Genomic DNA, 14,721 nt, shown 5'->3' with positions numbered 1-14,721 from the left:
CATTAAAGATGGCTCTTACCTTGCCTAGTCTTGCGATGCTTGGTTCGAAACCCTTGCTCAAGTGCCAGTCCATTATTGAGTTGAATATGCGTGTGAGCGTGCCATCATCGAACGAGTCAATGCCAATTGTGAACATGTGGCGCAGGAAACGCCCGGTCACCTCGTTGGAGCCACCTCCCGGGGGAAGCATGGCCGCCAGCAACAGCTGTCAAAACAAACACCACACCATCTTGCTAGGAAACACCCATTACTTACGTCTCACGAGTAATGTCTGGGATGGAAGGGAACACGACAATAGGAAGTGAAAATGATTGAGGAAGAAAGCTAAACTAAACACTAAAACACTGAACTGCCAGTAGCAATCTGTGATCATGGATTGTACAGGTAAATCTCATTACAACGTACTTGATAATTCCCAATTTTTTGGTACTTACTTATTAATGAAAATATATTATACGGAACTGTTACTAAATGTAAAACATTTTGTTGGGACCTAAATAAGATGTACTCTAAACATGAAAAATCCTATATAGTGAGGTACTTTGTAATGAGGTTCCGCTGTATGACAGGCACTTACAAAGGAACGGCTCTGGCATCAGAGTCCTACTAGCCCTTTAGCACATACAATCTGCAATCGGGATGGTGGAAAGGGCAGTGCTCCTGGGCTAGAGAGCCAGCACGATCTCACCGCGTTTCCAGCCTAGTACAGCTTGGATAAGTACTACAGAGTAAGCCCTTCAGGCACTCTGCTTGTCATTGTGTCTTTAAACAGCAAACATCTAACTTCTGATACACAACTGTACACTCTCTCTCTTTCTCTGTAGTTATCCTAAGGACCTTTCACAAGCATCCAGACAGGGTCTCACTTGCAGTTTCAGCTGTCATTCTGTCAACCAAGGCTACAGTTGGGATCATACCTCAGTTGATCAATATTTGCAGAGGTTTAAAAAAACAGCTGGTTTCACCTCACAGATTCGGAATCCGTCGAGATGAATAAGGACACCAAGACAGAACAAACGGTGTTTAAATCCACTGAGAAATAGAGAGCTGAAAGAGAAAAGACTGGCACCATGCACATTCCCACATTTGGGCTGATGAACCATCTACTGCCTTCTGTCCTGACCTTGACTACTAATTAATTTTGTGCAGCATATGGGGAATGTTGAAGAATGCCAAGTAATTGAGGCCATTCTCAGTGTCTGTCAATCTCAAGTGCCAAACACACTGGCAGCACCACAGTTGGGGTGCATCTCTAAGTTCATCGATAATAAGAGACTTATTGAGAACCACCAGGCCTAAGTAGCCACTTTTCATGACTCACCACTAGGTGGAGCGGAGATAAACAGAAGGACATTAACACTTATGTACATCACCAGATATCTCGTTCCAGCTAATATGACCACAATTGAGTTCTGGGAAAGTGTTTTATTTCATTCAAGAAAGGGTATTTAAAATGAAACTACCATTCCTAATAAGTATGTAGTCACTCATAACAAGTGAAAGACAAGCTAGGTGTAAGGTGAGTTTTAAGCACACATTGATAGGAGTGACTGTTAGAAGTGGAGTCCAAAGTGTTCAGTTTACCTGAAATGCACTATAGATAAGACAGTGTGTAGCTGCAAGGCAGGGATTCACGATAGTACTCAGATACTTATTATATGGACATAGGTAAATACTGCGGTACTGGTTGCAGCACAGATACAACCCTGCTTACTTTGTGTACAGTTATTTATTACCATCATTTCCAGCAGTTCCCCACTGCTGCGAGACGGTATAAAGTGGTGACACGAACACAGTGAACACTGAGCAAGGAACAAAGTGGTGAGTGGCGAGTGGTGGGCGGACTCACAATGTCGGCCAGCTCCACGCGAGAGCCATCCTTGAGGTCGTACCAGTTGCCGTGGTCCACCCACTGCCGCAGCAGCTCGACGGGGGGCTGTGCCCCGTACACTTCCTTCTGGGGCATGCTCAGGTTGTCCACAAACAGCAAGCACTTCTTGCCCATCGACGGCCCATACAGCCCTTTCCTGCGCCTGCAATACACTTGCACATCCCGTGCATACGAGCTTGCACAAAGATACTGGACAAGTCAGGTTACACAAATATAAGTACAATGATACAACCACAATAAATTTAATAAAGCAGATATTTTCTCTAATCTTTTAAGTTGTAAATCTGCTACCTGAAAGAAGTTAAAAAAAAATGCATTAAATTGAATTTATACATATTTCAAATTTATATTCAAGTTGGAGTCAAGACCCCAGAGAATTCAATTTAGATATTCTGATTAAAGAAAAATGTGAAAAATATGAAAAAAAAATAAATATTTTACACTTCCCCTTACAAAATAACGGTCACTCACTTCAATACCATGGTTATCAACTGTAGGAACAAACTCAACCCCCAAGTAAACACTGAAACGATGTACATAACAGAAACAAGACTAAGCGAGAGACGATGGCTAGAAGTGGTGACCTGGGGAACCACAAACAACAAGACATCAGGTGAGGAAGCAAGAAGAGCTAACCGGTCCAGATTGGACATGATGATCTCCTGGGTGATGTTGGCGGTGGTGCGAGCGGAGAAGTTGATGATGTTGGGCAGGAACTTGTCGCGAGGCAGGTTCATGACGTGGTCGAGCACGATGGCGGACTTGCCCGTGCCGGTGGGGCCGACAAACATGAGAGGGATCTTGTGGGACAGCAGCAGTCGCAGGAAGAAGGCCTGGCACGAAGACTCTGTCGTCACGACCATCAGCTCCCGGAACTGCAACACACAAAAGATATGGCCATTCTTGATTAGCCCAATGCATGAGAAACTCCAATTAAGGATTAAAATTTTACAGAAGCCAACTATCATACAATTTAGAAATGCATCAATACCTCAATACCTAGAGATGTGTATTTTTAAAAATTAAAATAAAAATTAAAACTTTTTTTTTTTACAAAATTTGTGTTATTTTTACACAACCACAAAATAAATTATATTTAAAAGAGATACTACATTAAATGAGGGCAAGTGATATATTGAAGAAAATATCTTTTTCCAAGAGATTTATGGGGATATCAGATTAAAAAACAATTAAACAATTAAAAATTTTTTTTAAAAAAATAAACAAGCCCTTAACTTTAGCAAAAGTGCTCATACAGCATGTAACAAATTCCATCCAAAATGATAACTTATGAAGTTCCTACAAGACAAAAAAAAACTTTCTCATGAACCACAATTTGTAAATATGCTTTTTCATGCTTTCAAATGTTATCATTGTTGATTTTGATTGTGAGTAAATGAATCATCTTGCTGTCCTGAGAACAAGTTCCTTTGCATAGCCCCCCCAAGCTGACAGTAAACAATGTTAACATTTGTAACGAAATGACACACAGCTTAGCAAAATAAATGCAAGACTGATTCTTGAAAAAGTGAAATAATACTGCATCTATTTTTTTGGGCATCTTATAAACCTTTTGTACGTTTTTTTTTGTAAAACATGAAAAGAAAGTGTTCATAACTAAAGTACAAATGCAACACGGTCACCTTGGCATTCACTGGCAGCTGAGCCTGGGTCTTGTCGACGGTATCCAGCCAAGGGATCCAGGTGCCGTTGTTCCTCTTGTCGTACACAAAGTCAAACACAGTCTCTCTCTCCGGGAACAGCTGGTTGCGAGCCAGCTTGAACACTTTGGGCTTTGGGTAGGTCTCGTTGGTTCCGTACAGCACCCCCCGGAAAAACACGTCAAACTGCTTGCGACTGTCTCCTGCAAAAAACATTTAATGATTCTATTTCCGTCCACTTACACTACACTACACTTCTTATACGTTTTTGTGACTCAGTGTTTCTGTTCAAACCTAGTGTAAGTGAGTTCGTACTAATGAGAGTTTTTTATTAGTGACGTTTCACTGCAGTGAGGGTAGGCTGTACAAGGTCCATGCACTGAACAACCGAAAATGGTTCTGGTGTGACTGCTAGCAAAGCTGAGAGCTGAAGAAGACGGCCGAAGATCTGCCACTGCTCGTTCAACAGGAGCAGTTTGAGAGGGATGACTGGGCTACAAGCACACATCTCTACTATGAGCAGAGGCAAGTGTGGTCTAGTCTTGCTGAACCGGACTGCCTGTAGACCAACTACTGCTTACCACTGTCCAACTAAGCTAAGGGCAATAACACTGCATCTTGAATCTGCAGCTCAGGCAGTACGGTGATGGTAAGACATTTGGCATTGTGCCCTTATGCTAATTAGACATCTGTGAAATGTTTTTAATTACATAAATAAATTTTTTGACTGTTTCTCCTGCAGTTACCAAATTATTTTTACCAATCCTCCAAATAAATTTCAAGTGTTAGCTAAGTTATGAATGTGAAGTAGCTAAAGAGGGTGCTGGTACGGACAAGGTGCAGAACTACTGAAGCTACTGAGCAGGAACCGGGCGGGCATGTGGCTAGAAGGAGTACCTGTGAGGGCGGCAGCCATGCCCCACACCAAGCAGAACAGTAGCACACACTGAAGCCACACAGTGCTGACCTGCGTCTCCGAGCTGAGCAGACACGTCAGCAGTCGGCAGAACGACTGCAACATGCCCGCCGTCCATTTCCTTGCCTTAAAAACTTAGCATTTTAAAAAAGCAAGAAATAATTCACGCAGATTTCATAACAAACCATGGAAATTATAGGTCTAAACTCTTAAGTATCTTTAAATGGTAAAATTTTATAAAACAACAAAAAATTATGGGATCCATAAAATTGACATACACTGGCTCGTGGTTTATGTACTGTAGTGGATGAATGAATGTATCTGATTGGTTGCAGGATGAAGGGTGTTGTCCACAGTGTACTGGTGGGTGAAAAGACTCGATAACAACTCCTAAAAAGAGTCCAATATGAAACATCGTTATCTCTCTCATTGTCTAAGTGAGGAATTGCATCAATTATCTGAGGCAAAGGATTGCGTCTCGATGCTGAGGATTGTGGCTTGAACTGCCTGCACTTTCTTTGTACAAGAGTCATATAAATGACATAAAGTACCTACCATTTCTAAACTTCTGTATTACAAAAATATGATTTAGGAAAAGTTGGAGCCTGAAAGATAGTACAGAGAAGGACTTCAATCAACATGTTTGGACCACCGTCATGTCAGATTAGTGATTTTCCGGTTGATTGAATATCAATTTAGTTTTCACAGTAATACAAAAGTAACATTTATGTTGAATAAAATGGTATTTAATATTAGTTGTAATCCCTACTAATATTATAAATACGAAAGTGTTTTTGTCTGTTGTTCTTCTTTCATGCAGCAACGGAGCAACGGATCAACATGATTTTTTGAAAATAGACAGTGTAGGTATGGGCCAGAGAGTGACATAGACTACATACGATTAAGAAATTTAATCCCTAAGGGTGTGAAAATGGGGTAAATTCAGTTTTATAACACAAAACCATAGGATATAGGTCATAAACAGTGAGTTTGTGTAATTTCTCTATGTCCGCCACATAGTCATATGGTAAGGTCTGGCAACTTCCTATCTTTCTCCTTAGCGAAATCCATCCTCTTAATGAAACGCGCGGCTGCTAGCAAACAAAAGGCACTAATAACAGTTAGTTTAGAACTTTGTCAATAGGTGGCGTTGCCTTGAATTTGTACAGCACTATCTTTTGGTGCATCCATCACATCTTGCCTAGGGGTGACCTGCCTTCCCACAAAATGAAGCTGAAGATTGGCGTCCAGGTTTTGCTGATGCGTAGCCTTGATGCACCGAGATAGTACAATCAATGGGTCTTTAAAATCAAAATTTCCCCCTATACAAGTGTATGTCCCACAGACTTGAAACTCGGTAGTGATGTTCCTTTTATTATGATGTTTTTAGCCCGGGCAATGCCGGGTACTTCAGCTAGAAAGCTATATAGAAAGAAAAAAATACAAATGAGCATTACTAAAGGCTCTGCCTTGGTCATATATCTCACTTCTTCAGAAAATCATTACATTACTGAAATGTACCTGAGAAATGTGAAATGCAACCCACTAAAAATCAGGACTAACTGTATAGAAATAATAACTGTCAGTACCAAAAAACTCTGAGCTAACTAAAAATGCTTGAAGTCGGGTGAAATTAACAGACTGCCAAAATCAACAGCAGGAAGCCACGCGGAAAATTCTGAATGTGAGTAACTGGATTGGTGCCGGATTACAGAATGTACCAAAAAGCGTAATGATGGATGAAAGACCTTTCACTGTAGCATCTTGTAACTGTCTCTGTGGCAGTCCATGGCTGTTCCGAGCAGATTCTACCTTACTTCAACTTGTCAGTAGGGTCGAGACATTAGTGTAAAATTTGAAGGGGGCAGATAATTAGACTGATGGTGTTTTGAACAGTGATGGAACAGCTGCCGCGGAAGACACCAGGCGAGCACCTGGAACATGTGAGCCTCGGCGCAGCGAATGAAGGTGACGGCCGGCGGACGCAGCACGAAGGACAGCACTGGGGGCACCAGCCAGTCCAGCAGTGCTGCCACCAGCTCCGTCTGCTCCGGCAGCAGCTGCTTCTCCAGCTCGACGCGGTACGACTGGAACATGGGCGCCCAGCCCAGCATGGCCGGCTCCATGTAGATCATCCCGCAGCGCGACACCGTCGCGGGGGACGCCTGGTCCAGGTCGCACGGCTCGAACATCAGGTTCATCTGCGCCGACATCTGCCGCCAAGAACCGTTCACTTGCAGTCGTTTAGCTGGACAACGCAGTTCTGTAGACACTAACACTACTCTTAATTGCATTGGATTGCACATGATTTGTCTCATTTTCCTGTGAGATTATCCCGTTACTATTTGGACCCAGTAGGATCTGTTACCAAATTAATTTGCGAAGTTTTCCTGCCTCTGTTTATATCATCATAAAACTGGCTGAAGTATTGGTAACAATAATTATCTTCTTCTTCTTTTTTTTTAAAAAAATCCTTTTACCAGTCAACAAAATTCAACATTTTTACCAGCCCAGTCTCTTACAGGCAGGGCCTAGAACACTTGCCTTGATGATCTCGCCAGACATGAGGCACAGCTTCTTGTTGTCGTCAAGCACGGTGTTGAGGTTCTCTATCCAGACTGCATCCACGGGCCCATCAAACACGATCCACCGCCGGTCGGGCAGCACAGACGAGGCGTAGTCCCGGAACGTCTTGGCCAGCACTCCTGCACCCATCCCAGTCTACTTAGTCTTACGCTGGTGTTATGTGCATGGGAGATAATACACAATACTGCAATCAAACATGAGAGAATCTCAATGTGTGAAATCTCATTCACTTCCGTCTTGGGAGATCCTAGCAACGGTTTTAAGCCAACACACACACGGAACTACATTCTGTGACTCATTTAAATGGACTACGTGGGGAATGGTTACTCTGTTGTCAATGATTAGCTGATAATGCCATTTAAATTGCACATTTCTGTCTAGGTTGTAAACACAAGCATGAAATCCATTAGGTTTGATATTTTCTGCAAAAATAAATAAATTTAAAGTTCATTTAAAATAAATAAGTTTCATCACTAACATATGGGATACTACTGATGGTATTAGCTGTGATTATTTTCTTGACAACCTAACTACTAATTACAATTAGCTCCACTGCTGTTTGTGATGCATGGCCAAACGGAAAGGAGAGGTCACAGATAGATCATTTTCATAAGCACAAAATAAGAGAGGGTAAGAGAGAAAGAAAAAAAGGAGGTGAGATAATGAGAGAGAGAGAGAGCAATAAAGATGGCTAGAAAAAAGAGCAATAGAGAGAGAAAGCAAGAGGAAGGGAGGAAGAGAGAGAAAAAGAGCAAGAGCATGAGAGAGTGTGTGAGAGAAAGCAAGAGAGAGATACAGCATGAGAGCGAGAGAGAAAGAAAGCAAGAGGGACTGCAAGAGCCTGAGAGCACCAGAGCAAGTGAGAAAGCAAAAAAGAAAGAGAGCTCTTGTCACCCGAGGAGGAAGCTGCTAGGTTTTTTTTTAAATACTCATCAAAGTCAATAAATTGGTAATGGGAACTATTGCACAACAAGGATTCATCATGTGATATGTATGAAGATAGCTTGTCAGGCACCCTAGAAGTACAGGGCTGCACAATAAACTGCACCAGCAGGAATAGATTTATAGGACCTAAGAGACCATTACCTTCACAACCCGCTACTAATCACAATTCACAACACGAGTGACAAAAATAAGCAGAACAAAGATTCTTTTCAGCCTATATCGTTCAAATTTTCACCCAAATTTTTTAAATTCCCCAAAAAACAGCTGTTAATTACTTCAAGTAGGATTACTATTTACAGGGTTGTGGAATCAAAAGATGACCATTTTAATTTTTTTATTTTTCTCACACAGCTTAATCTGATTCCCTCATAATAATTTTTTTTTTCTGTCAAGAGCTACAACTTGCTGGCACTCACCGTCTGACCACTCATGAGAGACGGGATCAAAGAAACCATACAGCTGGCCCATTGTGATTGCCTTTGGATTGATGATGCTGTAGTGCACACGATTCTCCTTCATCTTCAACTTTGCATTCTTCGCAATATCGGTGAGTGATACTGCTAAAACCTGAAACACGTACGATAAAGCACTTCAACCAAGAGAAAGGTAATCTTATCAAACTTTTCCTGAAATATATTATAAATATTTTACAGTAATTGTAAAAAAACATGCAGCAAAATTTTTTTTAAAGAAGTGCAAGACCCTTTTAGAGCAACTTATAGAGTTAACTCCGTTTCAAAATCTCTATATAGTTAAAGTGTAAGATATTTAATATATATTACTAAATGAGGTTTCCCAAAAATGTATGGTTTTGAAAATCATTTAGAAGACAGATATTTTTTGCCTATTCCTGTACAAAAGGTTGTTCTCGCATCTTGGCAGCTGATAAACATGCAGAGTGCAAATTGCTTGCATGAGCTTGATACCTAAATAACATGTACTGTATATGATTAGCAAAGGATGATACAAAACTTGAATCAGTGCCTGAACAATAGTTTTTTTAATAGCAATGTGTTAGTATGATTTTCTTACCATTCTTCCTCAAGATATAGTGTACTTGAAAGGAAAAAAAAATTGGAAATTGTATTATGTTTTTATTTCATATCAGATTATTTATAAATAAGAAAAACTACCATAATATAAAAAAAGTGTAATACCAATTATTAAAAAAAAACCTGGACTGCAAAGTTACACACAATGTATGAAAAAATAAGAACAACCAATGAAAAGGTATAGTGTAAGCAAATAGTAAAAAATAATTTATTTATTCTTTCAACTCAACTATGAACAGACAGACGCCAGAACGAAAAAAAAAAAGCGACTGAATCTGCAGTTGGCAGCATTGAACCAAGTATGGCTGCTTCTATAACATAAATATCTGTACCTGTAAATAATTTGCGCCTTACCGCAACCTTATGCTCCACTTGTCTTTTCAAGTATAACGTGCTGGCCTAGAGTATAGGATCATCACCCAAAAATTACGGCACAGTGGAATTTCCGCAAAAAATATTTTTAATTCTTTCTGTCAACTACTGTTGGTTGAATGATCTGGTAAAACCAAGTGGGCACATGCTTGTCAAAAAGCCTCCAGGAATTACACTGTTGTTTTGACATGACGTCTAATAAATCGATGAACGCCGGCTGCACGCACGAAAAAGTGTCCCATTATGCACAATGTCCCGTTACGCTCATTGTACGCTTGCGCCGCATCTATCTCTCTTCCACTCGATTGGAACAACCATCGATTTGACTTTTTCGAGGCACATTAAACTTGAAACACTCCCATTCGTTTCCTACTTTTCCTATCATCGTCCTATCCTTTAACAAAATTACACAGATTGGAAGAAGTTAAATAGTAAACATGTATAAAAGTTACAGTTGAAATAATCTCTTCATTAAAGTAATAAACATATTTAAATTAATGAGTGCAAATAAAAGAGTAAATCTAACAATTGAATTGTGGATTTCATTTCACTCCTTCTTTGTATCCATACAAAATAGTGATAATTCAATAAAAATGATTCAATTTTATTCATAAAAGTATGCAGAGGTAGATTTTATCATACATAAGATAGAAAAATTTAAAAAAAATTCTTCCTCAAAGAATATAATATTTTTAATGCCTAAATGGTTTGGTTACAAAAACCTATTACGGCTCAGTCTCAGGCCGAATATGATATTTCATTTTCTTCTGGATCAATCATTTCACCAAAGTTTTGTTATGACGTTGTCACGTTAAACAATCGTCCGTAAACCGACTTTACAGACAACCAATTTTTTTGAAATAGTTGTTTTTACACCCCCCGGTAGCGCCACCTGGTAGGCGTTGGTCTTGCCGCCCATGGGCTCGCCCACCACCATGAGGCCGTGCCGCACCAGCACCATCTCGTACAGCTGCACCAGCTTCTCCAGGTACCAGTCGGTGGCCTGCAGGTTCCTCAGGGCGAGGTTCCTCCTCAGCGCGGCCACCAGCTCGTCGCGGTCCGGCTGGGGCAGCTCTATGCCCGGGAACAGGTCCTGGTAGATGCCCTCGAACAGCGGCACATCCTGCAACATGGCTCCCGTGCCATCAGACCCATTTACCCAGAACCTACTGTTTGTTTCGGCACGAAACAAGGCCTCTCTTACCTGCTGCGCTGAATTTTCAACATATAATTTTCTTGATTCCAGATTTTAATCAAGAAATATTTTGGAAAAAAAAAAAAAAAACTTGAGAATATTTGATTTATGCATTTTTCCACTGTAAAAACAGAGGAAACCAACTTTTGTGGGGGAAAATCTTGAAAACATTAAAACAATTAGTTGTAGTTATAAATACTTGTCTGACTTTTTTACAAACCTTGACTAACACACAGCACATACTATTTGGCAAGAATATTTGTAACAAAACATAACATATACAGTAGAACCCTGTTATAATGTTTTTCAAGGGAGCACAAGAAAAAAACATTATAAACAGGAAAACGTTATAAGCAGGAAATCTCAATTTAGCACTTAACAATGTTCGAGCTTTGTACCAATGGACTCACCAAGCTATGTAAACAACTTTAATGTTAAAACCAAAGATAGCATACTTGATACATGAATTTTCTGAAACAAGCCAACAATTTTTTAACTTCGTCTTGTTCCCTGGTTAAATTTTGTTTGTCTTTAAAGATACACTGCCATATTTTTTGTAAAATTGTCTCAGGATTCATGATGATAGCATTAAGAGTGAGAACATCTACTCCTTCGCCACCTGAAAATGTTTAATCTTGGGATTCCTACGTATGAATGAAAAAAATAAAAATAAAAAATTATTTGTAAGCAATAGAATACACTTTTAGTTATGCCCTCGCTCAATGGTTGGCAACTTAAATATCGTAGGACTATGTACGTGCATCTGAATACCCACTGGAATGGCAAGGAAGAGAAGAGTTGACTAAGGGTGCCAACTGAAACTAACTATGAATATTGTGTACCTTCAGTATATTGCATAAAATTGTATTTTAACAAACTTCATGTATTGTATGGCAGTGATTGTAAACATAAACATACATAAAGTAAACTTTTTATCGTAAGTGTTGGAATAATTTGGCTTTAAAACATTTTTTCCCCATTAATTGAATGTTAGAAAGCAAACATTATAAGCAGGAAATTACACTATTTATGAACGTTATATGCAGGAAATAAATACATTGTCCTTATGGGGGAAATATTGGGACTTTAAAAATATGACATTATAAGCAGGAAAACATTATATGCAGGAACATTATAACAGGGTTCTACTGTACAGTGATTTAATGGTAAAACATCCCTACAAACACCCTGGAACTAAAAAAAATGACATGAAACTAAAATCACTTTACTCTGTATGTGAGGTCATTTGGTTAACTATTGGTATAAAGGTGTTCTTATGTGAAGCAGGTTTATAGGTAACCATTATTATTTTGCACAGTGAAAAATTCAAAATTCCACTCATACGAATGAGTGAGTGGTTTCAATTCCCGCAGAAAATCATAACGAAACAGTTTGGAAATCCTTCAACCTACTGTCAAGCTTCTTCCAAGACCATGCACTTACTTTAAGCAAACAAAAAAAAAATATTGGAGAAAAATAATAATAGTATTTAGTCTAGTTTCATTTGTGTGTAAAATAATTAAGGATTTTATAGCCAATTATCTAAAGGACATAGGGCTAAAGGAGGATACACCAGGTAATCGTAGATATTTTTATAGTTACAGCTTTCTTTCAAATGTTATTATTTCATTTCTTGACTTCACAAGCTTCAGACACTTTTTGAAGTCAATATTCTTGACCTGGTGTAAATATTACATTATGAAAATATCAGGTATTCCCTACTTCTGGTTACAGGCTGAATAAATTAATAATAGACTACAACAACACAAATAACATTAGAAATTAAATATTAATGCATTTTCTTTACAACAGTTTGTATAAACAATCAAAACATTAAATTAAATTAAAAAAAGAAAAAAAAACCTTACATCCAAAGTTGTCAAGAAACAATACTAATGAACCACAAAAAAAAACAGCTATGCTCATAAAAGAAATACATTCATGAAATTTTTTACAAACCAATTATTATTTTCATTTTCATTTCTGCAGGTGCTTTAATATTCTTCATGAGGCAGTTAAGTGTAACATTACTGTGTTGAGGTTTTTATTTTTATTTATTGGGTTTTAACGTCTCTTAAATGAGGTCATTTGTGACAGTGCAATACTTACTCTCATATGGGTCACACATTTTATGCCGATTTTTAGTTTAACAAATTTTAGTGCAACCCTTAAGCAAGTTTTTCACTTTATGTTAAAAAATAATAAACTATGTTGAACATATGGACAAATAACTAATCTATATATTTTTTTTTAATATAACTCTAAAAGTAAGTATAATTTGTTGAATCAAAATAGCTCAGCAGTAGTGCGAAGCTCCGTGAGCAGCTCACGTCTGCCATGTCTGTAGGCCGCCCAGTCGGCGCCGGCAAGTGACATGTCTGCTGCTCTGGCTAGGCGAGGAGCGGATAGGAGGAGGGGGGGGGGGGGGAAGCAAGTGTACGTGTGTGCATGCGTGTGGCCATTTGGCAGTGCTGGTTCTCCCTCTCCCTCATCTTTGTAATGTCCGTGAACTGGCACGCTACTCTGTTAACATTATTTTCTTGACAAGTGTTAATGATGCAACTGTGCCCAAACATTATTTTTTTTTTGCGCGAGATACCACACGCTTTCAACTAAACATTCCGCGACAAAACTGCATACATCAGTGGTGTTTATAAGTGCACCTTTTATATTCCTCTAGCCCCACACAAGTTTAATGTTAAGGTGAGTGCTAGTTTTTAGAGAACGAACTTACAAAGAGTAGCTTGCCACCTCTTTTCTCTCTATGGCAAAGGGATGGATAAAAAAAATAAAAAAATAATATACAATAGACTAGAGGGAAACAAGGGTATAAAAAATAGCACTGTTTTAGTTTTTTTTTTTTTTGCAGAAACTGGAGATGGGGTAAAGAACTGCAACAACTACAACAGTGCCGTATTTCTTATGCGCCAATAAGCTTAGACACAGAACACCTAGACTTCACTTGCATCCATGGAACTCTGGTGAAGACAGACATACGGTGCGATTCTTATTCGAGGGGGATCCTTACGGTGAAAATGTTAAGATTTTTTTGGCCCAAAATTAAACGTGCGACCCATTCGCAGGGGCAACCCTCCTGCTGGTATATATATGGTAACTCTCAATGATACAGACCAGGATATTGGGGGAGGAATAAACCATGGTCTACTGTAAAAAAAAAAACCACTCCATCATTCCGCCTGGAGTGATTTCAAGAAACCATGGAAAACCAATATCTTGATTCCAACCCGGGTCTTCTCACCACTGCTCACTCCGTACGAGAAACAGGGGAACACACGTGGGCCGGCGACCCACCTTGGCGAGGAACTTGGGCAGGTTGACGTCGATGATGGCTCGGAAGACGAGGCTGGGCTCGGGCTGGTCCAGGTACTTCAGCTTGAGGTTGCCCGCGGCGAGCAGCACCGTCTTCACGGCCCGCATGCCGTAGTCGTAGTGGTGCTGGGACGAGAGCAGCTCCGAGCACAACTTGTACGTGTACACTATCTTCTCCGCCAGACTGCCGGCGCAACACACCTCCTCACAGTGACAAACTCTTCATGCTGCCCATTCCAATACATATAGCGACATTCACCCACCGGCCTTTCCAACTAACACCTGCTATTAGAAACGTTTTCAATGAATGTTGAAATGGAATGTTACGTGAATTAGGAGATGTAATATCAAACAGCCAGTACTTTTCATTAAAAATTGCTGTCTCGTAATATAACGTCAGCAGCACTCAAAGTGCTAAAAATGTTTTCCGTCAAATGAAATGCACTTCCCAATAGAAAAATAGAAACTGACATTAATTCAAGACGTCTGTATCCACATACATTTCAAGACTCCTTCAAGAAGTTACTTGGATAGTTAAAACAAAACTTAATTAAATGACTTAATAGATTTACCTAATATTCAAGCACATTTCAAAAATAAATTTTTTCGTACGAGAACAGAAGACCCAATTTGCAACTACAGTATAATCCCGCCGATGCGACCCCCCTCTGATGCGTCCATTCCGTTTATACGACCGTTTTTTGAGAAACCGTGAAAAATTTAAGCAGAGAAAGTCGAAAATTATAGTAAAATCGGCTGAAAAACAAGTCTGT

At 39.4% G+C, this 14,721-nt stretch overlaps 1 protein-coding gene across 1 annotated transcript in view; it reads right to left on the bottom strand.

Moving 5' to 3' along the window:
• Positions 1-14,721, bottom strand: part of LOC134533172 (dynein axonemal heavy chain 3) — a 182,794-nt gene that overhangs the window by 83,482 nt on the left and 84,591 nt on the right. The window contains exons 30-39 of the mRNA XM_063370536.1: positions 13,931-14,132; positions 10,316-10,546; positions 8,416-8,566; positions 7,013-7,173; positions 6,403-6,681; positions 4,450-4,564; positions 3,535-3,755; positions 2,528-2,766; positions 1,850-2,033; positions 20-205 (exon numbers count right to left, since the gene is read on the bottom strand). Of these exons, the coding sequence (XP_063226606.1) occupies positions 20-205; positions 1,850-2,033; positions 2,528-2,766; positions 3,535-3,755; positions 4,450-4,564; positions 6,403-6,681; positions 7,013-7,173; positions 8,416-8,566; positions 10,316-10,546; positions 13,931-14,132 (1,969 nt within the window). The remainder of the gene's footprint in view (positions 1-19; positions 206-1,849; positions 2,034-2,527; positions 2,767-3,534; positions 3,756-4,449; positions 4,565-6,402; positions 6,682-7,012; positions 7,174-8,415; positions 8,567-10,315; positions 10,547-13,930; positions 14,133-14,721) is intronic.

Source organism: Bacillus rossius, chromosome 6 (genome assembly GCF_032445375.1).
Source record: "Bacillus rossius redtenbacheri isolate Brsri chromosome 6, Brsri_v3, whole genome shotgun sequence".
Taxonomy (NCBI): domain Eukaryota; kingdom Metazoa; phylum Arthropoda; class Insecta; order Phasmatodea; family Bacillidae; genus Bacillus; species Bacillus rossius.
The sequence above is the reverse complement of the archived record's forward strand: the minus strand, read 5'-3'. Positions and strand labels throughout refer to the sequence as shown.